Source organism: Herpailurus yagouaroundi, unplaced genomic scaffold, assembly GCF_014898765.1.
Source record: "Herpailurus yagouaroundi ecotype Mexico unplaced genomic scaffold, PumYag 193, whole genome shotgun sequence".
In the NCBI taxonomy this organism is placed as follows: domain Eukaryota; kingdom Metazoa; phylum Chordata; class Mammalia; order Carnivora; family Felidae; genus Herpailurus; species Herpailurus yagouaroundi.
Window position 1 is genome coordinate 3,461,238 of NW_024412424.1, and position 20,519 is coordinate 3,481,756.

A 20,519-nucleotide genomic window follows, 5' to 3' on the forward strand; every position below is an offset into this window, starting at 1 on the left:
AGCTTTGGTGTTTTCCAAAATGGCCGTATCACCCTTGAACACACCAGCTTGTCCTTGGCTCTGGGTACACAGAGGTGGGCAACCAAGAATGGTCCTAGCTAGAGGCCTAGCTGTGGGCTTGGGTGCCTTATGGTGAGTGCAGTGAGAGAAGTCAATTTGGGTGTACGGTAGGGAGGACACCCAAGGAGAAGAGACTTGGGAAGGTGAGCAGGACAGCCATGCTCTCCACCTCTATGCTGTGACTAAATTTGTGCATCTGTGGTGTATAGGTTCTGGGCTCTGGGGAACGGTGTCTGGCAGTGTCCAGGCAATCTGGTAACAACCTGCTATCCCTGCTTCACAGTGACATGAAGTCTGAGAGGAGAGCCCCCTCTCCTGATGTGATCGTGCTCTCCGACAATGAGCAGCCCGCAAGCCCAAGGGTGAACGGGCTGACGAAGGAGGCCTTGAAGGAGACCAGTACTGAGGCCCTCATGGTGAGCTTGTCCCTGTATTGGGGGATGACCCTGCCTGACAACACCCTGAAACGGACCTGGTGACATGGGGCTTGTGCTCCCTGGCTGTGGCCCTCCCCCTCAACCCTTGTTCTCTTGCCCTTACAGAAAAGCAGTCCTGAAGAACGAGAAAGGATGATTAAGCAACTGAAAGAAGAGTTAAGATTAGAAGAAGCAAAACTTGTTTTATTAAAAAAGTTGCGGCAGAGTCAAATACAAAAGGAAACCACCACCCAGAAGGTGTGTGTGCATCTGTTCTCTCCTCAAGGCCAACAAGAGCCATTTAGAACAGGGGACAGAAGTTCACAATCATTACCTTGGCCCACCTCAGTACCAGGAGCTGGAGTGGCTGGTCATGGGTGAACAGGTTTCCTCAGGGGTGTGAGGGTCAAGATCTGAAGTGGAAATTTGCAGTCTCAAGTTTGAATTTTGGATTTAGCGAAAACGATGTCAGAGTAAAAGGATATTAGAGTGCATTTTGGTCTAGAATATTCTCAATCTGAATATGTAAAACTTACTCCTTATAGATTATAAGCTTTAAGAAAACAGATGTCTTTGAAGCTGTTAGAAGAACATTTCTGGATTGAGAACTGTCATAAGCCCATTTACAGAGAGGCCTTCTGCCCTGTGGATGGCCATGCTGGACATCAGTGGCTACCATGGTTTTGTGGACAGATTCCCTAATGCCACAGGGGCATGCCAAGTGCTGCCCAGGCCCCAGAGTTTCGGTCCTAGGGCTTCTGCTCTTGCTATCTCCCCTGGGGTCTGAGGCTCCTTATGCTGCCTCTTAAAAAAATTTTTTTTAATGTTTATTAATTTTTGAAGCAGAGAGAGATACAGCGTGAGTCAGGGAGGGGCAGAGAGAGACGGAGACACAGAATTGGAAGCAGGCTCCAGTTTCTGAGCTGTCAGCACAGAGCCCGACATGGGGCTTGAACTCACAAACTTGGGAGATCATGACCTGAGCTGAAGTCGGACGTTTAACTGACTGAGCCACCCAGGTTCCCCATCCTTATGCTGCTTCTTAATGCAGCTTACTGTGTAGGCCAAGGTCAAGTTTGTATTCTTGGGTTTTTTTTAAGCTACCCTTCTATTTACTTCAACCACTTTATCAGTAAGCTAGAAAGTAAATGTGTCTTGGGCATTATGAGCTGACAGTATGTGGAACATATGTCTTCTTAAGGGAACAGGACAGGAGGATACTCATTGGTCTGACTTAAGGCTTTGGTTGAGCTCCCACTTGCACATAGTCAATTAGTGGACATGGCCTGACATCTGTTAATCTCCCAGTGGACAGAGCCCTGCTTATTACTTGTTTTCTTGTCAGCTGTTTAAGACTCGATGAAGTGAACCAAGTCTGTCACTGTCCCTTCTCTAGTGGAATATGTTACTTTAAGAAGTGCCTGGACTCAGTGTTTTCTCACCGAGGTTGGGATTAGTCTATCCAGGCCTGGGGCCCTTTGGCTCAGTCACCACTGCCAGCCCTTATATCCCCAGGAAGGCAGAACCTGCTCTTGAACCACAAAAGATGCCAAGCGTCCCCAGGGGTGAGGGGGGCTGGAACATCTCTCCCCTGCCCATTTCAGACATGTCAGTTCCTGCTACAGACGTAAACAGACTGGAAGCAGAACCTTTGGGAGACTGATGCTTTTGGAAGAGGAAGAAAACCAATTTTCCTCTGTCTGGATTATGTGTGAGGGGAGCAGGACTGACGACTCCCTCATCTCTCACATGTCCTGCTCTCTTGCAGCCCACAGGCTCTGCTGGGAGTGCCGTGACCACCCCTCCCCCGCTTGTGCGGGGCACCCAGAACATTCCTTCTGGCAAGCCATCCCTTCAGGTCAGTGTTCCCTCTGTGATCCTGGGCAGTCCTGATCCAGTTCCTGTGAAAGGCTGCCCATTCCTTCTGATTAGATTTGAGTGAGGCCCAAACTTAGGCCACTGTTGACATCATGAATAGTCACTGCTAGGAGGACTCCTAGCAAAACTGGAGAAGAACCAAGATTTAGGCAGAGCAGGCTCCTTTCATTTTGACACTCCCAAGGGTGGTTGTGGGATGCAGCAGGACCTCCTCTGTCCATAGGATGAGATGGGTAGAGCTCCTACTCTCAGACATGAGATCCAGGTCTAGACAGGGGCCCACCTTCCCTCAAACAGGCCTGAGCCCCCAGCTCAGACCAGCATGCAAGTGACACCCAGCCTGGGTTGGCTGGACACCTGCTGTGTGTGAAAATATGCTACCTTGTTGGTGCAATTCACTTTTGAGTGAGCCCAGTCTGCACAGCTCTTGTCAGAGTCCATGTTCCTTGTTTTCTTGTGCCTAGAATAGACATTTTAGTGCTTCCCCCCTGCCTTTTAAAACAAGTGTGTACTTTTACAAAACAGCAAACCTGTTTGTTAAAAAAAAAAAAAAAAAAAAAAGCCATGTAAAACCTGGGGTTCGGTGCCGTTGACAGACCTCTTCGACAAGAATGCCTGGCAGTGTCATCCCACCACCCCTGGTCCGCGGCGGACAGCAGGTGTCCTCCAAGCTGGGGCCACAGGCGAGCTCACAGGTCGTCATGCCCCCACTCGTCAGGGGGGCTCAGGTGAGCAGGGCGTGCTTTTAGGATGCAAGAGTGTCCAAGCAGCTCCAAACAACCAACCACCTCACAAGAACAACCCTTCCCAGTCATCAGGTTGGGGGCTCTGGGGCCCAAATCTTCCCTCCCTCCATCGTCCCTCTTACCATCTTATCCCCTATCCCACCCCACAGCAAATCCACAACATCAGACAACATTCCAGCACGGGGCCGCCACCGCTCCTCCTGGCCCCTCGGGCCTCTGTGCCCAGTGTGCAAATTCAGGGACAGAGGATCATCCAGCAGGGCCTCATCCGTGTCGCCAATGTCCCCAACACCAGTCTGCTCGTCAACATCCCACAGGTGAGGGCTGTGCTGAGTCAGGGTGGGGCACATGCCCTACAGACCCAACACATCAAGGGCCCACAGTCCTGGGGCATAGTCTTGTCACTGAAGTGGTATGGTGTGGCCTGCCCACTCAGAACCAGGCAAGGCCTTGTATACCCCATGGAGGTTTAGACTAGAGCTCCTTGGGACCTGTCACAGTATGAAAGTCACGAGCAGGAGTCCTGTGTTCAGAACTGTGGTCTAGCAGAGGTGGGTAGCTATTGAGAGGGGGAGAGGTGCAGAGCTGAATGGTGGGGGGAAGATTCAGGTTGCGTGTGGGACTCAGCATGTTTTGGGGGATGGATGAGGCCAGGTGAAGAATCTGATAGGCCTGGAGATAGATGCAGGGCACCATAGCCTTCCCCACCCTCCTCCCTGTCAGCATGAGCACATGAGGGGAGCATGTCTACAAATGTCCTCACAGCACCGGCACATCTATTCTTAGCCGTGAGTCCCTTCACCTCTTGTACAGAGCCTCTGAGATGGGGTGGGTCTGTTTCCACCCAGCAGAGCCAAGAAAATGGGATCAGGGTGGGTGGGCAGGCTGGAAGCAAGAGCTTTATTGACAGATAAATTACTGGGTCTACAGCGGCTTTTGCTGATGGGTGTGTTAGCTTCTCTTCCTCCTATGGTGTGGTGCATCTTTGTCTGCCTCCCTCAAATAAGACCCCGGCCAACAGAGCTCTGGGCAGCATCTCTGCCTTCTCTGAAGTCAGGCCAGGCCAGTGTGCTATGATGGCTGGCTTCCTCTCTGTTGGGAGGCTTGCTCAACTCTGTGAGAGTGGTCCTGGGATAGCATCGTAGGCTCCCTGGGTCCTGTGATGTGTTGTGTGCAAGTTGTTGGGTATGTCTATTTTCCTGGGGGTGGTGTATGCTGCTTTCCTTAGATTTCCAGAAGGGCACTAATGAGGTCAACTCAGAGTTTTGAGGAAAGCGCTCGACAAGGTTGGGGGCTGGGTGAACTAGAGCAAGGAGAAAACGGAGCGTTGGCCACTGGGATCCAGATGAAGGCAAGAAAAGTAGTGCAGGAGCATCAAAGATCAAGAGGGGGAAGGGGCAGGGATTGGTCCAGAAGCCGGTCTCCCCTGAAACCCCAATGAGGATACATGAGCTGAGTAAAACATTAGTCTCCAGATAAGCACACACAAAGATGCTCATGAAGGAAATGCCACCAGTGTTCTAGTGATCCACTGCCGTACTGCTGTAATGAAGGAGGTCACCTAGCCCTGTGCTGGGAGGAGGGCTGCTAGGCCATAGTGACAGGACAGTGACTGTGTTGCCTGAGTGGGGGTGCCCACTGCCCTAGTCGTGGTTTTGGTTTCATGGGTGTCCTCATGGCAAAACACAGCAAATTACAGACTTTAAATGCATGTAGTTTATTGGATATCAGCTAAACCTCAAGTATGTTTACAGGATTGGTCAATCTCACAGAGTGATGAGTTTAACGCTGCTTTGCCTGTTGCTTGCTGATGTCAGGAAGCTCAGAGTTATTGTCTTAAAGAGGGGTCAGGCACCCCCAGCACACTGACCAGGTTGTTATCTCCCAAAAGCCTTCCCCAGCATCGCTGAAAGGGACAACAGTCACCTCTGCTCAGGCGAACTCCACCCCCACCAGCGTGGCCTCTGTGGTCACCTCTGCGGATTCTCCAGCCAGTCGTCAGGCAGCTGCCAAGCTTGCGCTGCGCAAACAGCTAGAGAAGACGCTGCTTGAAATCCCCCCTCCCAAGCCCCCTGCCCCAGAGATGAACTTCCTGCCCAGCGCTGCCAATAACGAATTCATCTACTTGGTCGGCCTGGAGGAAGTGGTGCAGAACCTGCTGGAGACGCAAGGTGAGTGGGCTTTGGGGCCATTTTCATCTCTTGCCACTGAAGTTTCTCTTACGTAGGTTGTTTTGAATGCACAGCACGTGTTAGAATATCAGTTCTGCTTGCTGCGAGGCTTAGATTACTTTTTTGCTTGTTTTAGTTTTTGCATTTTTAAAAATACTTATTTTTGAAGTATACTTGACATACAATGTTACATTAGTTTCAGGGTACATTATAGTGATTTAATAGTTTTATGCATTAATCAGTGTTCACCACAATAAATGAAGCCACCATTTGTCACCTTAGATAACTTCTTAAACACATGACAGTCACCTTTCTTCTCTTGTTGAGGCTGCCTCTGAGAGCTGGGCCCTGAGGAAGCCTGAGGCCCTGCCCACATGGTCTGAGGGGGGTGAGAATCATTCCCCAACAGCTCTGTGACGTTGGGGCAGGCAGAAGAGGGTGAGGAGAAACGTCTGCAGGAAGTTAACAGGCTTTGCTTCCAGATAGGGCTCTCAGGCTAGAACTTTCCAGAGCCTTGAGTGCTCTGAGCCCCCAAGGTGGGAGAGGGACACCTGTGTCTGGGCCAGATTCCCTTGAACATCCTCCTTGGAAACAGTTTGGAAAGCACCACTTGCATGTTAGGTTTTAGGGATAAAAGGGCATATATCAGTTAGTGATCAAAAGTAACACTGGAAATGGAGGTGGGAAACCAGATATTGGCCCTTGGGAGGCCTCTACCAGATGCTGATGTGAAGATGTTCTTGTTCTGAGATTGATTTGTGGTGACTTTATTTGGGCAGCCAGCCTGAATCCTCTCCCTATGTGATCTCAGCAAATGCTCAGAGCTGAGGAGAAGGTGGAGCCATAACCAGTCCAGGGCAAGGGAGGGCTCAGTAGGCTTTAGACCACATACCTTGAATTGTCCCTTAGTACATGCCGACTGCTCCCAGGGCAAAGACTCTGGGGCGACCGTAATTGGGGCCCGTACAGAGGAAAAGCACCTTCTGCCTGCTTGCTTCTGCAGAGAGGGAGGAAGGCAGGTGTGTATAACAGGGAGCTGTGACCCCCGTAGTGCCTGCTTGCTGTCAGGGTGTTGGTGGGAGTGCTTTCTTCTCCCTCATTAGTCAGCATATCACAGAATTTCCTCCTCAGGTGTTGTATTCAGTGCCTTTGAGAGGCAGAGCCCTCCATATGTAGGCAGGACCAGACCCAGGGCAGAGAACACCCAGCCGGCCACCTCAGATTTACTTGTAGCCTCCTTACTACACCCCACCCACCTACCCAACCCCATTGCTCTTAAAACAGTCCCCAACCACAGGGCCATATCAAGGATTGACCATGAGTCAGGTTGAGAGTAGGAGACCACAAAGGCCCAACCAACATTGGCTTCTGTAAAATGGGGGTGGTAGACTCTACTTGTCAAGGGGCCCCAGAGCCAGGCTCAGCAGGGAAAGGTATGAGCTGTCATATGGCTTGGATGTGTTTGGATCCCTTTGATGTCTTTATGATGGAGTGTTATTGGCAAAAGAGCTGCTGCGAGGCCAGTGCAGGATGGGTGGGTGGGAGACCCAAGTCAGGACACAATGCCCGTCCATCTGCAGCCATCTGCCCTGGGGACCTCCTCTCCCAGATCAGCCTTTTCTCTACCTGTTCTCTCATCAGGATTCAGTATCCCTCTCGTATTGCCCCAAACTGGTCCTAAGTGTGGGAGGAAGCTCTGAGCCCTATTTGAGGTGTCTCCTGATACCTCACAGAGCCTCCGTCTGGTTGGCTGTGTGCAGCCTCATACCGGCGTCTCTACTCTGGTGCCATTCATGCCCACCACAGCTGCCTAGGAGAAGGTACCTTGTCCTTCAGGCTTGGATGTTTGGAAGGGGATGTGCTCTTTTCACCAGAGCATGTTAGCTGCAGGTGAGGGCCTGGGGCTGGGGGCCTGAAGTAGACCCTGGGTGGCTGGATCTGGTGACATCTCATCTGCTCTGTGGGGTGAGGGGCTTCCCCAGTCTGATCCTGCACAGCCCCTCAGCATTTGGGGCAGTTTGGGCAGGCCAAGGGTCTCTCAGCAGCATGGTCTCTGATGTTAAAAGGAAGTTAAGCCCTTGAGTACTAGACACAAAAAGATAGTTGTAAAATGCCAAAAGTACCCCTTCACTTTGGATGGCAAAAATAATTTTGATTCCATGCCTGAGCATGCACTTTACCTGGCTTTCCCCAGTCACCCTTCCTATGGCCAACCGAGGGGATGCCACGTTCCCATCTCAGAAAAGGGGGCCAAGGACCCAGAGCAGTTGTGTGCTCTCAGCTGGGCAGCAGGTATGAGTCCTGGCCCTGCTGCTGACTGGTGTGTGACTCTGCAAGTCACTTCATCTCCTCAGCCTCGGTTTTCTCCTCAGAAAAACCTTTAGTGGACTAGGGTGCCCTGTTAGGAGGTTATTGTGAGAATTGAACACCTTTGTATATGCACAAGACACTGGGTAGGATACTTGTCAGCATGAGTACTTGCTGGATGATTGGTCCTTATTTGACTTGCCCATCACAGCGAGGTGGGACCTGGAGGGGGTTACCATTTCCTTTTCACTGATGAGGTGTGGGAGGGTTGGAAAAACCTCCATCCCTGAAATTTAATGTTGCACTGAGGGTGGGAAAGGCAACTGGGAGGAGCCAATCTGAGAGCATTGATGTTCTTGAGAATTGGTACCCAGTGTACCTGGTCCATGGCATTTTCCAAAGCTTCTCAAATTCCCTTCTATTGGCAAACCTTCCCCAGGGCTGGCCTAGTGTCCACACACAGCACCCGGTATGTGTGTGCCAAACAGACATTGTCGACTTGGGATTTTGGTTCCTGATGCCAGCTGGGCCATGCAGCCCAGGGCACTGCTCTAGATCTGTCATGTGTCCTCATTCTGCCCTGGGATGGTAGGGGCTCTGACTCTGGCATCCTGTTCCTCTGACGTGAACCCACCTGTCTCTCCCTGCAGCAGGCAGGATGTCAGCCGCTGTTGTTCTGTCCCGGGAGCCCTACATGTGTGCGCAGTGCAAGACGGACTTCACGTGCCGCTGGCGGGAGGAGAAAGGTGGTGCCATTATGTGTGAGAACTGCATGGCATCCAACCAGAAGAAGGCACTCAAGGTAGAGCACACGAGCCGGCTGAAGGCTGCCTTTGTGAAGGCGCTGCAGCAGGAGCAGGAGATCGAGCAGCGCCTCCTACAGCAGGGTGCCGCCCCCGCACAGGCCAAGGCTGAGCCTGCCACTGCCCCACACCCCGCACTAAAGCAGGTGAGAGTCCTTAGGGAGCCAGAGCTGCGGCCCTGAGGCCTGGGATCATGGGCTAGGCGGCCTTGCCTCTAGGAGAGGGGCCTTGTTCCCTTGGCTGGGAGTTGTTGCTAGCAAGCAAGATGTTCCGACATTCTGTCTCACACTGGGCAGTCATCTGCCTGGTTGTTAACTGTGTGTCTAAATTGCATTTAATGGTGGCCTTTGGTGGTGAAAATACTAATTTGAAGTTTCTTTAGATTTTGTAGCTTTCACTTGCAGTGTTCCAGCTGACAAGTACTTCTTGTCTAAAACGACTTTTCTGAAAGCCACATTGAGATGCAAAAGGGGCATTTGGAAGAAATGTTCTAGCTAAATTAAGGAGAGAAGCAAGTTTGAAATCAAGTTTTTTGGCTGCTTTTTTTTTTAATGCTTTGCTTTCCCACCCCTTATAGACCCAAAGCACCCCGTTGGCAACTTTTTGTGTCCTTGGAAGTCATTTGTAATTCACTAATAAATACATCTTCTCAAGATCCCTATGTAGTGGGTGGCTGTGCTGCCCTCGGGAAACAGCCTGTCCCATGGGGACTGGGCCTCATGCGGCCACAGCTGCTGCCCTTTGGTCACTCTAGGTCACCCTAGGCCGGCCTGTGGATGGTGCTGACCTCGGTTTCAACCCCCCCCTCCCCCCCGTTTGTGTAGGTCATAAAACCCCGGCGTAAGTTGGCGTTCCGCTCAGGAGAGGCCCGCGACTGGAGTAACGGGGCTGTGCTACAGGTCAGAACTGCGGTGCTGGGAGCCCCTGCACCGCGCCACCAACCAGCCCTCACGCCCCAGACTGTGACCACGTCAGTCGCCGACTGTCACGCTGCCTGCGTCTGTCTGTCTCTCCCTGCCTCCTTCCCCTCTCCCCCGGTGTAACTTACCTGGTCTCCTGATTTTGGACTTTAGGGACCCTGTGTGGGTGGGAAGAGGTCGGCCAGAGCACGGAGAGGCTGCGCTGAGCGTCTTGCCCTCTGTCATCCCCTTCCCCACATGAGCCATCATACCTTCTCTCTGCTGTAGGCCTCCAGCCAGCTGTCCCGGGGCTCAGCCACAACGCCCCGAGGTGTCCTGCACACATTCAGCCAGTCACCCAAACTGCAGAATGCAGCCTCGGCCACAGCCCTTGTCAGCAGGACCGGCAGACATTCCGAGAGAGCTGTGAGCACCGGCAAGGGCAATGCCACCACCAACTGGAAGAAGGCACCCCTGAGTACAGGTGGGTGGCCCCCACAGGGCTTAGAATGGGGACCTTGTCATGATGAGGTCCACAGGGGCACCTGGGTGGCTCAGTTGGTTAAGCATCCAATTCTTGATCTTGGCTCAAGTCATGATCTCACAGTTCGTGCTTTCAAGCCTTGCTTTAGGCTCCATGCTGGCAGTTCCGAGACTGCTCAGGATCCTCTCTCTCCCTCTGTCTCTCCCCTTCCCCAGCTTGTGCTCGCCTCTCTCAAAGGAAATAAACCTCAAAAAGAAAAGAAAAGAAAAATATGCACACATACAGGTGAACAGAAATGATAGAAAGAGCCCTGAGACCCCAGACCTGTCCCCTGAGAACACCTGCTTCTGACTCTTCAGCTTAATCTCTGTTCACTAAATAAGATGCCCTGAACAGCTGGTAGCCCTGGGTAGATAACTAATTGCCCTTGTTTGCTCACTCTATACCCAGACTCTAGCTCTTGACCCAAAACGTGGAGCAGACCCAGTTTAGGTAGTGTGTCTCACACACACACACACACACACACACACACCATCCAGCCAGTGGGCATCTGTCAGCACAAACACTCAATCTTGCCAACTCTGGGTGCCGTGCCTCCTCCCCACTCCCCCACCTTCCTGCCATAGGGAATGCCTGCTTTTGCTGTTATGTTTTACCTTCTCTGGTGCAGTAATTAATTTATTGTTGAGCCAGGCAGCATTCTTCATTCCCTGCTCTGTGGTTCACTCTTCCCACCCTCTGGCTTGGACAGGTCAGGTGGTGCAAAGTTGCAAGCTAGAATGAGAATGTGGTAGGGCGCCTTGGTGGGCTCAGTCAGTTAAGTGTTGACTTCGGCATAGGTCATGATCTCACGGTTCATGGGTTCGAACCCTGCACCAGGTTCTGTGCTGACAGCTTGGAGCCTGGAGGCCTGCTTTGGATTCTGTGCCTCCCCCTCTCTCTGCCCCTCCCCTGCTCATGTTCTGTCTGTCTGTCGCTCTCTAAAATAAATAAAAAACTCCAAAAAAAAAAAAAAAAAGAAAGAAAAAACTCAAAAAAAAAACCCCAAAAACATTGGGGGAGGAGGAGGGAAATCCCTGGAGCAGGGGCAAGACCATGGTGGGCATCAGAGGACTCTTGAGGAGACCACATTTGAGAAACAACTCAAGGGAGGAGGGATACACTTAGGTGAGCATTCCCTAGTCTGCCACAGCCCCCATCATCCTTGGGTCATCCCCCACACCACTTGCCCCATTTTTTATTTATGTGCTGTCATTAAGGTGGCAGTTAAATATTTCCATTAAAAACAGGAAAGTGAAAAAGACACAGAGGTCTGAGAGAGACAGGTGAGTGCTTTCACTGTGGGAGTGAGTGCCCTGCCCCCCACCTGAGCTCGCTGCGTCCCTGTCAAAAGAGGAGGCACCATCATGAGATCTGTCTCCCTAGGCAGAACTGGGAAAGCCAGGCTGTCTGCAAACAAAACACCGGAGTCTGCTGTGCATGCAGCTGACCATAGAGTTAGAAATACGGCCAAATATCAGACTTCCACAGGATGTAGCTCAGGAAAGGGAGGACATTGGTCTGATTGCCAAAGAACCTATTCTGTAGAGCAGAGAGAGAGCATTTGTAAACATAAAGCAGGCAGAGATACTTTTGTGTGTCATGTTTAAGATGCAGCTAAGAACTCAGAGCAGTTTGGAAATTCCTTTTGTGGAAAATTTTGAAAGTATATGAAATCAGTGGGAAAAGTCCAATGCAGGTGTGTGCATGTGTACACAGTGGTAGGAGCCATGTAAAACTGCATATTTAAGGTAATATTTGAAAGGGAATATGAAGGAATAAATAGTTGCTGTGTTCAGCAGTAGGACTAGAGGTAAGTGTGTAATACTTTTAAAAACAGCTTTTCCCAAAAGAGTTCTCCCAGCATTCCTAGTTAACCCTTGGTTTCTTGGCAGGACTCAGTCATGTTTCTCTTTAGAATGTATAGAGGTTTCCCAATTGCATTTGACCTCAAAACACTTGTTCCACAAAGTACATTAACCTCCACCAAAAGCACTCTTGGGGTAACACAGTGATAGGGGGAATGGAATGGGGCAGTCTTTACCCCCAGGCCAGCCAAAAACCTATTTGTGTTGGGAGATTGGGGGTCATTTCTTCATTTTTCAGTTGTAAAAGAGATGCTTGTTCATTGTGGAAATTTCGAGAATACAAAACAAATATAACGGTGTTTCTACCCCAAGAGAACAAATGCTGTATTTCGGGGCTTTTCCCCTATTCTGCGTCTCCACTGGTGTGTCACTTGTGTGTAACTGAGTGCCCTACAGAGGTATCCTGCTCTTTTCACCATTCCGTGTTCCCTTTAATGTCATGAGATTATTACCACACCATTAAAACTGTCACTCTGTTCTTTTGCAGGTGGGGCCCTTGCGTTTGTCAGCCCGAGCTTGGCAGTGCACAAGACCTCCTCAGCTGTGGACCGCCAGCGGGAGTACCTCCTGGACATGATCCCGCCACGCTCCATCCCCCAGTCAGCCACGTGGAAATAGTGCGAGCCGGGCCCGGTGGAGAACAGGCTCCCTCCTCCCTCCCACCTGGCCCTGCCACCCTCCACTCGGGAAGACATCATGCTCCCCGAGAGAATGAGTGAGCGAGCGCCGGCCATGCTGCAGAAGCAAGGGCTCCATTCTTGGCTGCAAAATCTCGTCGCAGCTGAGGGGCTGCTTCACAGGTGGACGAGGAATATCACTGGGGGACCTTTCCCTTGGGCTTTTTTCCTTTCTTTGCCTTTAGTTTGCCCAACACCAGCAGAAAAGTGGACCTCGGGGGCTGGTTCTGCTTCCGGCCCTTCCTTTCAGCCCCCCTCTCCTCCCAACCCCCCCAAGCCCGGCAGGGTGCATGGACGGCTCACCCTGGACACTGTGACACGCTCGGCGAGACCGGCGCCCGGGGCTTCTGAAGTCGAGCGGAGCGTTCTGTTTTGTTTTTGCTTCTCCCCATCTTAGCCCTCCAAATCTTTGACTGCCTTCCTTCATGGCAATCTCTAGGTTGACATTTTTTTTTTTTTTTTAATCACCTCATGATGATGGAGTTTAAAGTAAACCGTGCAGACCCAGGGGTCCCTGCCGAGCACGGCCCCCACACCCCAGAGGGTGGGCCACTGACTGCCCAGCTCTCAGTCTAACAGAAGGCCTCTGCTGCTGCTCATCCCGGAGACCCCGGACCTCCCACACTTAGCAGAAGAACAAACTGCAACCCTGACCCAGACAGAGAGCCTGGAATCCCGGAAGCCACGTACCGCCAGTGGAGGGAGGAGAGAATTGGCAGCAACATCTGGAGCCTGAGTGGGAAATTAGAGGGGCAGGCTATTGTGTTTTTTGTTGTTGTGGTGGTTTTATTTTATTAAATTTTTCTTTTCCTACTTATTTTGATGGACAACATCCTAAGGTACCCTGGCCTATGCTCCTGTCAGATGTGTTTGGTGGGGAGGTGCCCCTGCCCCTCCAAGATGTCAGGGTTTCTGTTTGGGTCTAGTTTAGAACCTTTCCTTAAAGCGGGGCCATGCTGCCAGGGGTCGCCTTCAGACCTTTTTTTTTTTTTTTTTTTTTTTTAATCCCTCTTTCGAGTCTACAGAAATGTCTTTCAAAGGATCAGGTCTGCTCTTAGTTTCATTTTGGTTTCTCCCACTCTTTAAAAATCAGTTCCATCCATGAGGATAGACAGAAGCCGTCGTAAGTGTGCTGTGCACGGGGCTGTCTCTGTGCAGGTGCAAGGGTGTCCTGTGTGCATGCACACACGTGTGTTGATGTGGAGATGGGGTACACTGCTCCCCACTTCAGCCCCAGCCCTAGTTTTCCTATCCATGCAGTTAGGGACTTAATTTAAAATCCTTATTTTGTAGGGCCGCCGCCTTCAAAACACACTGCTACAACATTCTAATAAAGGCTCATTTAACCCCCTCTCTCATGTTGTGTGAATATCCATGTTTAGCAACATTTTGACCTGTGGTAGAAGACTTAGTTTTGCAACATTCTAATTTTTTGTTGTGTAAAACCCTGTATTGCTCATTGATTTTTGTTTTGAGTGCATAACTTACATGGGCTGAAGGAGGGGAGGGTGGGGAAGAGTGGCTTTCATTCCAAGATCCAGGGATTTGGGGGATAGGAGGGATATTGACATTGGGGGGGGGAGGTGTTTTTACACCAAAAAATTAAGAGTATGCAAGCATTTCTATTCCTCACATTTTTCTGTGTGCCTGGCAAATAAATACTTGTCTTATACTACCCTGAGCTGTTAGCCCTCTCTGTTCAATGACATGGGCCAGGTTTTCCAAATCCTTCAAGAAGGAGCACCTGGTCTGGCCTCTTACGTGGGCAAACAGACCTCAGTTCTATGCAGTAACTTGGGATCAGGCATCCAGGCGAGAGTCACCTCTGCACTGGAGGGGTGTGCCAGGATTGTCACACCCCAGCTGGAGTTGAATGGGTCTGTGACTCAAGGGCCTGAGTTGAGCTGTGCTGCACAGGTTGGGCCTCAACCCCAGCCCATTAGAACCTCGCTCATCACTGTGCTCAGGAACCACCTCTGCTCACCTTGCCTGGCTGGACTTCTACCAGCCTCTGAGCTATTAAGGGAGCCTCATGAATTCAGTACAAATCCGACCACCACTGGTGGAGGATAGGGCTACCAGCCCTGGCTCTGCCTCCTCCAGCCCAGGGTCCCTGGGAATAATCCCATCAGGGGCCACTTACTGTGACATGTAACTTTTTTTTTAAAGGGGACAAGAACGTGAGATGCCTTAATCTTTTGTTCATTTCTACTGTATCAAAATTCCTACTCCCCCCCCCCCCTTTTTTTTTAGTTTCTCCCTTTGTGGTATAACTTCTCTGATAAGACCCAAATAAGTTCTTTGATGAGACGATGTTACAGGAAAGGCATATTAAATCTCTCTGCATGTGGGGTTTGGACATACTCAGAAAGGATATTAATGTTAAGGGTGTTTTCCCAGCAGCAAAGCTCATCCCTCAAAATTGGCCACAGTGCTGGAGTTCTGGTCTCTCCCTGGCCCCTGGGGCCTCAGACCAAGAGGACCTGGTTCTTAGGAGCAGTGAGAATTTGGGAGCCCTCAGTCCCAAACGATAAAGGTCCAGAGTTATCTGTGACATGAACTCCCAATGGCAACTGGGAAACTGTTCAAGATGCTGGCCACCTCTGGAAGGGTGAAGGTTTGCATATTTGAAATGGCCATATGTGTATACATGCATGTGCACATAGATACCTGTGTGTCCACTTGGAGCCACCCATTGCTCTGGCCATCCTGCCCATGTCACGGGGCCCTGGTTCCTAGTATCCCAACCGTGATGTTGGGACCCACACCTTTGACAAGGCCGACAGTTGCCCTCCTTCCAGGGGTAGCCTCTGGTCCTGTCTGTACCCTGAGACCTTCATGAAGCAAGGCTTGGCCCCAGCGCAGAGGGAATGAAAGGCAACTGAGTACAGCCCTGCTGTGTTGCGGCTCCTGTGTCCTACATGTCATTTTCCTGTGGACAGTCATGGGGAGGGATTTTCTATATAATTTAAACATTCTCATCACAGGGGTGTAGATCATGAAAAAGACAGTTGTTGCTGCTCCACCATAGGGTTTTTATTTGATGCTGAGCTATGCTGCACATGATGGTTGCCTAAAAAACTCGGACTGAGCTTTTTTTTTTAAAGGACAGCTGAAGTTTTATAATACTTAACAATGAAAGTGTAATAGACAGTTACACTAGTGCAGGGTATTTGGAAAGTGGGGTTTTGGGGGGTGGGTGGAGAGGTTGTCACTTGTATTTATTGTGACTCTAAATCTTTGATAATAAATGTAAAAAGTTGACCACCAAACCGGAATAGAAGTTCCAATGAACAGAGGCTGGAATCAATGGCTATACATTGTGTCATGAGGAAGTCTTAGATCTGAAGGAAAATAAAGAAATGGACAATGAGTTGGCTGTATTTTTCTTTTGTCCCCCCAGTCCTGGTTTCCCTGCATTATTTTTGTCCCAGCTTTGGGGCAGCTTGGAGACTGGGGAAGGTGTAGTAGGGTGATCCCTTGTTAATGGGGAAACAATGAGACACCTGATTCTTGGGCTTCTTTCAGACTTCATTTCCAAAAGTGGGTGGAGTATCTCCCCAAACTGGGCACTGTGGCTTTGCCTCTGGGCCTCCCATCTTCACCAGAACCTGTGGCTACTACTCTGTGGCCACAGACCTGAGGGAGCAGGGTGAGGGTCCAGTGAGTTTTGCCCATCCACTGGTTCTTAGCCCCTTCCAGCCTCCACCCTGGAGTGGTAGGTTTTTCTGAAATTTTCAAGCTTGGCATCTACATTGGGTGTCTTTGCTGCAGGACATTATTAAAGATGTGAGTTCTAGCACAGACAGAGCTGCCCTGCCAGCTCTGAAATGAACAATTTCAGGTGTTCATCAATATTTGTTATCAGATATTGACACAGTTTCAAAAGTTACGCATAAAGTGAGACTTGTGATCACTGGTAAATTCTAATGTACATAAAATATAAGCCTGTTTTCCTAGCTGCTTTTATTTTTTGCAGTTTGTCTTTTGTTGTTGTTGTTGTTGTTGTTGTTGTTGTTGTTGTTGTTGTTAAGACCTTCCTGCCTCTGGCCTGGGGGTGTTGATTGTCCTCTCCAACCACCACAACTGGCTAGGCTTCATATGGGTAAGACACAGAACTGCTAACACTGACATTAGAGAAATTAAGCCCAAACCTCTGTCCCAGTCCACCTGTGACATCCTGACTGGTGCCCCATGCCCCAACACTGGCTGCAAGAAGCACATTTATGGGGCATTTTCTCGGGGGCTCAAAATTCAGCCCTCAAGTGAGTTTTCACTGAGGCAAGCACAGGCTCCTCAATTGTTCAGAGGTGAGTCTCAAGCAGCTTCTCCAGCCAACAAATGGAACAATTGCCCTGGTCCCTGAGGCCTTGTCCCCTCTGAACTGAGCCACACAGGTCTGTGGCTATGGGGTAGGAGGAGCCCCAGGCCCCATTGCTCACACAGATTAAGGCACATGCCATACCCCAGGCACTAGAACCCCACCTTGTGACAAGGGCAAGGAGGGAACGAATGGAGTGTCAGGGAAGAAGTGACTTGTTAGGCCAAGTCTGGAATGAAGACAGAGGGAAAAGTGGTAGGGAATGGCAACAGCCAATGCAAAGGCTCAGAGGTGAGACCAAACCTGGAGAGTCAAGGACAAGGAAGGCAGTGTGGCTGGACCACGGGGCAAAAGGATGAAGAAGTGGGTTTCATTCTGAGAGTGGTGGGACCCTTAAGAAGGCTCAGGATGCCATCCTTCAATAACCCACAGCCCTTCCCAACAACCTGGAGGTTGTTCCCACTTCCATTTTCCAAGGTATGGTCCAGACCAGAAGAGACGCTTTTCTAGCGCAAACCAGAGGGGGTGGGTTTTCTCTCAGCTCAGATGTGAACCAGCCAAGACTAGAGGCAAGGCACTTTCCCCTCTCTTAGCCTCAATTGCTTCAGCTGTCTCTTTAAGGGGGTTAGGGAAGAGCTGGTAGTTAACGCCCAGGGCACCTGAGAGCCACGAAGGGTGAGTGAGCAGGAGCAGGGCATGGGCAGACCCACAAGATGATCGGCCTCCTTGGGAAATGCGTGGAGCTCCGATGGAGGCGAGCAGGATTAGGGCTTAGGGAGACATCTCCACACACCGCAAATGAGAGACAGCTGCTGTCACTAAACTCGGTAATCTCATTGCAACAAAAGTCCCCAATCTCCCCCAGGCCCTGTGGAGTCCCCTGTCCAGATACACACCTCTCCACCTCTTCTTCCTCCCTCTCTATTCCAGCCATAGACCTTCCTGGCATTACCCAAACACACCAGCTCCAACATATCTTGGGAACACTTGGAACACTTTCCTTCTATTTCCAGTGACTGATTCCTTCAGGGTTCAGCTCAAATGTCTGCTTCAGTCCTTCCTTGGTAACTCGTCCTTCCCCTCACCCAGCTTTTAGCACAAGTTACAATTCTTTACACGCCATTCATTTTTTACTTGACTTTTTACTTGCCTCCTAGCTGAGGGCAGGGATGGATCCAAGCCTCTTTGCTGAGTCCCAGAGCTTGGCACACAGTAGGCATTCAATAAATGTATGAATAAAGAAAGGACTGAAGTAACCAGCTTGCCCAGCAGTCTCATGCTTTACCCTTGACTCTCCCCTCCCCCTGCCCCAGACAACTTCTTTACCAAGGAAGGACTTTTACTAAGGAGAGTTTCCACCACCTCCCCAACTCCACTCCAGCCTTTTCTGGTTTCAAATTCCAGCTGTGTTCCTGGGCAAATGACATCTGTATGGGCCTCAATTTCCTCATCTGTAAACGCTCAATTTATGTTAAAGCAGGAGGCCCCCACCCCCACGCGGTTCCATCCTTAAACACGGGCAGGGTGCTAGGATCCTTGCTCCCCAGTCCAGCAATTCCATTGCCATCACGACACCTGGGATGGCCCCAAAGCCCTTTCGAGTCGGCTGAGGTTGGAGAGCCCAAAAGTCTGGTTTGAATCTTCCCAATTCCCTTTTGAGACCTAGGACAAGAACCTCAACAAGCCTTTTCTACAATGGGGCTCCACGTCTGCCTTCCCCTGCGGGATGAAACGCGGGGGGGGGGCCCCCCCGCACACACTCGGTAAAAGGGGGCCACTGCCAGAGGCAGGTGCGAGAAAGAGCGACTTTATTGCAAGTTCCAAGGAGGCAGCGCCGGGAGCTTGCCGTCCCTCACACGCATTCCCGGCTGTCTCGAGGAGGGCGCCCTTCACACGCGTCCACTCGCTGGCAGCTCCTCCAAGTAGCCACGGCCTGCCTGCAGCCATCGCTCATTCCGCGCTAGCGCAATGCTTCCGATTCCTCTCGTCCCTTCCCCTCCCGGGGACTTCTCTTAGGAAAGAGAGGAAGCGCTTGCGCCCTCTTGCTCTTGGGATCATAGGGAGAGGAGCTAGATTCTAAACAGGGGCGACTGCAGCCCCAACCATCCAGAGAAAGGAAAAGCGGCGGGGGGTAGGGGGGAACAGGGGGAAAGGGCGTGTGCGCGTGCGCAGTGGCGCGTGTCGGCTTCGCGGGAGTACGGAAGCACGCCTCGCACGCGTGCGCTGCGCTTGCGCAGTGCTCAGGGCGGCGTAAATGGCGGGAACCCAGGCTTCTAGCCAGAGTCCCCAGCACGCAGCCAGCCGTTGCGCGCTACCTGGCCCGCTGAGGGCCTGGAGGACGGGCTGAACTGCAGCAATTCAGCGATCAGGGCCTTGCAGCGCTCGGACACCTCGAGGCCGTCGGGGTAGAGTACGCCGCGCTTCTGGCGCCTGGGCAAGCCAGCGATGTCCGAGTCGTCGAAGGGCATGCACCCGGTGACCATGACGTAGAGCACGACGCCCAGGCTCCACACGTCGTACTTCTTGGGGTCGTATGGGATGCCCAAGAGTACCTCAGGCGACGCGTAGGCAGCCGAGCCGCAGTAGGTGGTGCTCAGGTCAGGATAGCCATGTGCCTGGCGACCAAAGCCAAAGTCAGTGAGCTTCACTCGGCGCTCGTCGGGGCTCAGCAACACGTTTTCGCACTTGAGGTCACGGTGCACCAGGTGGTGGTCATGCAGGTAGCGCACAGCTCCGGCGATCTGCGCGAAGAGGTCGCGCGCCTGACCCCCGGGGATGCGCCCGTTGCGCTGCACTGCCTGCAGCAGGTCGGTGGCAGCCGCCTCCATCACTATGTACAGCTTCCCATTGCACACCTCGATGAACTCGAAGACGTGCACGATGTGCGGGTGCCGCACGCCCCGCAGGATGGACAGTTCGCGGGGCAGGAACTTGTTGACAAAGTCAGGTGGCGCGCGCCGCCGGTCCACCACCTTGATGGCCACCGTGCCCTTGTACTTCTTGGACGTGGCCACCTTCACCTTGGAGTAACTGCCCTCGCCTATCGTGCGTCCCAGCTTATAGCCGAGTTCGCTCAGAAGTTTGTCGCCCGACATGGTGGCGCCTGGGGCGCGCGGGGAGCAAGAGGGGGCTGCTTTCGGAGGGCGGCCGGACTCCAATCTCGGGCCTAACCCATGGCGCTTGGCACCTGCACACCCGCACCCCCATGTGCCCACTCCCGGGTACCTGCCCCTGCGGAGCCTTTTATTGCCCAGGTAACAGTTTCTGCCTTGTGAAGTGACTGTGGGCGTCACCCCGCCTCGGGGTAAGGGCCCCTTGGACCCCGCCCTGCAGGGTCCCCCAAGGCCATCAGGCTTTGTGACTCATAATTGCTCTGAATGCCCCAGTTCCCATTAGAGGCTATTGGCAAGGGGTCTCGACCACGACCGGGAAGCAGAATCTGTGCCTGGCACTGGGGAGGCTCCTCATGAGTCAAATACGAACAACAGTCGTCCCCCAACTTCGTGTACCCAGCCCTAGCCATGTGAAGCTCTGGGCTGCCCGCAGTGCCCCGCGACGGGGAGAAAACGAGAGGGGGCTTAATTCGGTGACCTGGCTCTGAATGGTCCGAGCATCGCACCAGAGGGAAGGTGTAGGGGAGGGAGGTCCTTTAGGGCAAGGGCCCAGGCGACCGGACGAGCTCCAGACGTCTACACCGACTGGGCTAAGCTCCGTCTGAGAGAAGAAATAGAGTCCTCGGCTGCAGCCTGGTTGCCCAGACGATCCCTGAACCCAGTCCCGGAGCTCTACTTCGCTGTAGGACCGCTACCCTAGCGTACTACGTGCCCTAGTCCTGCCTAAGACATGCGCG

The 20,519-nt window shown here is 51.9% G+C and overlaps 2 protein-coding genes across 6 annotated transcripts in view; one reads left to right on the forward strand and one right to left on the reverse strand.

Annotated features, from left to right (window-relative positions):
- GATAD2A (GATA zinc finger domain containing 2A) overlaps positions 1-13,701 on the forward strand; it is an 88,660-nt gene extending 74,959 nt beyond the window's left edge. For 2 of the 5 annotated variants that reach the window (XM_040445039.1, XM_040445041.1), the window contains 10 exons: positions 344-476; positions 603-734; positions 2,245-2,334; positions 2,951-3,082; positions 3,250-3,417; positions 4,992-5,271; positions 8,229-8,527; positions 9,206-9,280; positions 9,569-9,764; positions 12,159-13,701. In XM_040445039.1, coding sequence (XP_040300973.1) covers positions 344-476; positions 603-734; positions 2,245-2,334; positions 2,951-3,082; positions 3,250-3,417; positions 4,992-5,271; positions 8,229-8,527; positions 9,206-9,280; positions 9,569-9,764; positions 12,159-12,289 — 1,636 coding nt within the window. In that variant the 3' untranslated portion in view covers positions 12,290-13,701. The remainder of the gene's footprint in view (positions 1-343; positions 477-602; positions 735-2,244; positions 2,335-2,950; positions 3,083-3,249; positions 3,418-4,991; positions 5,272-8,228; positions 8,528-9,205; positions 9,281-9,568; positions 9,765-12,158) is intronic. The other 3 variants (XM_040445040.1, XM_040445042.1, XM_040445043.1) reach the window with 3 other exon arrangements.
- A 5,099-nt stretch (positions 13,702-18,800) lies between these two features.
- TSSK6 (testis specific serine kinase 6) lies at positions 18,801-20,435 on the reverse strand. Its single transcript, XM_040445046.1, has one exon. The coding sequence runs from the start codon at positions 19,762-19,764 to the stop codon at positions 18,943-18,945; it is 822 nt and encodes a 273-aa protein (XP_040300980.1). The 5' UTR covers positions 19,765-20,435; the 3' UTR covers positions 18,801-18,942.
- Positions 20,436-20,519: the final 84 nt, after the last annotated feature.

Coding starts and splice junctions, on each gene's coding strand:
- TSSK6 (XM_040445046.1), bottom strand. CDS start 19,764: ATGTCGGGCGACAAACTTCTGAGCGAACTCGGCTATAAGCTGGGACGC.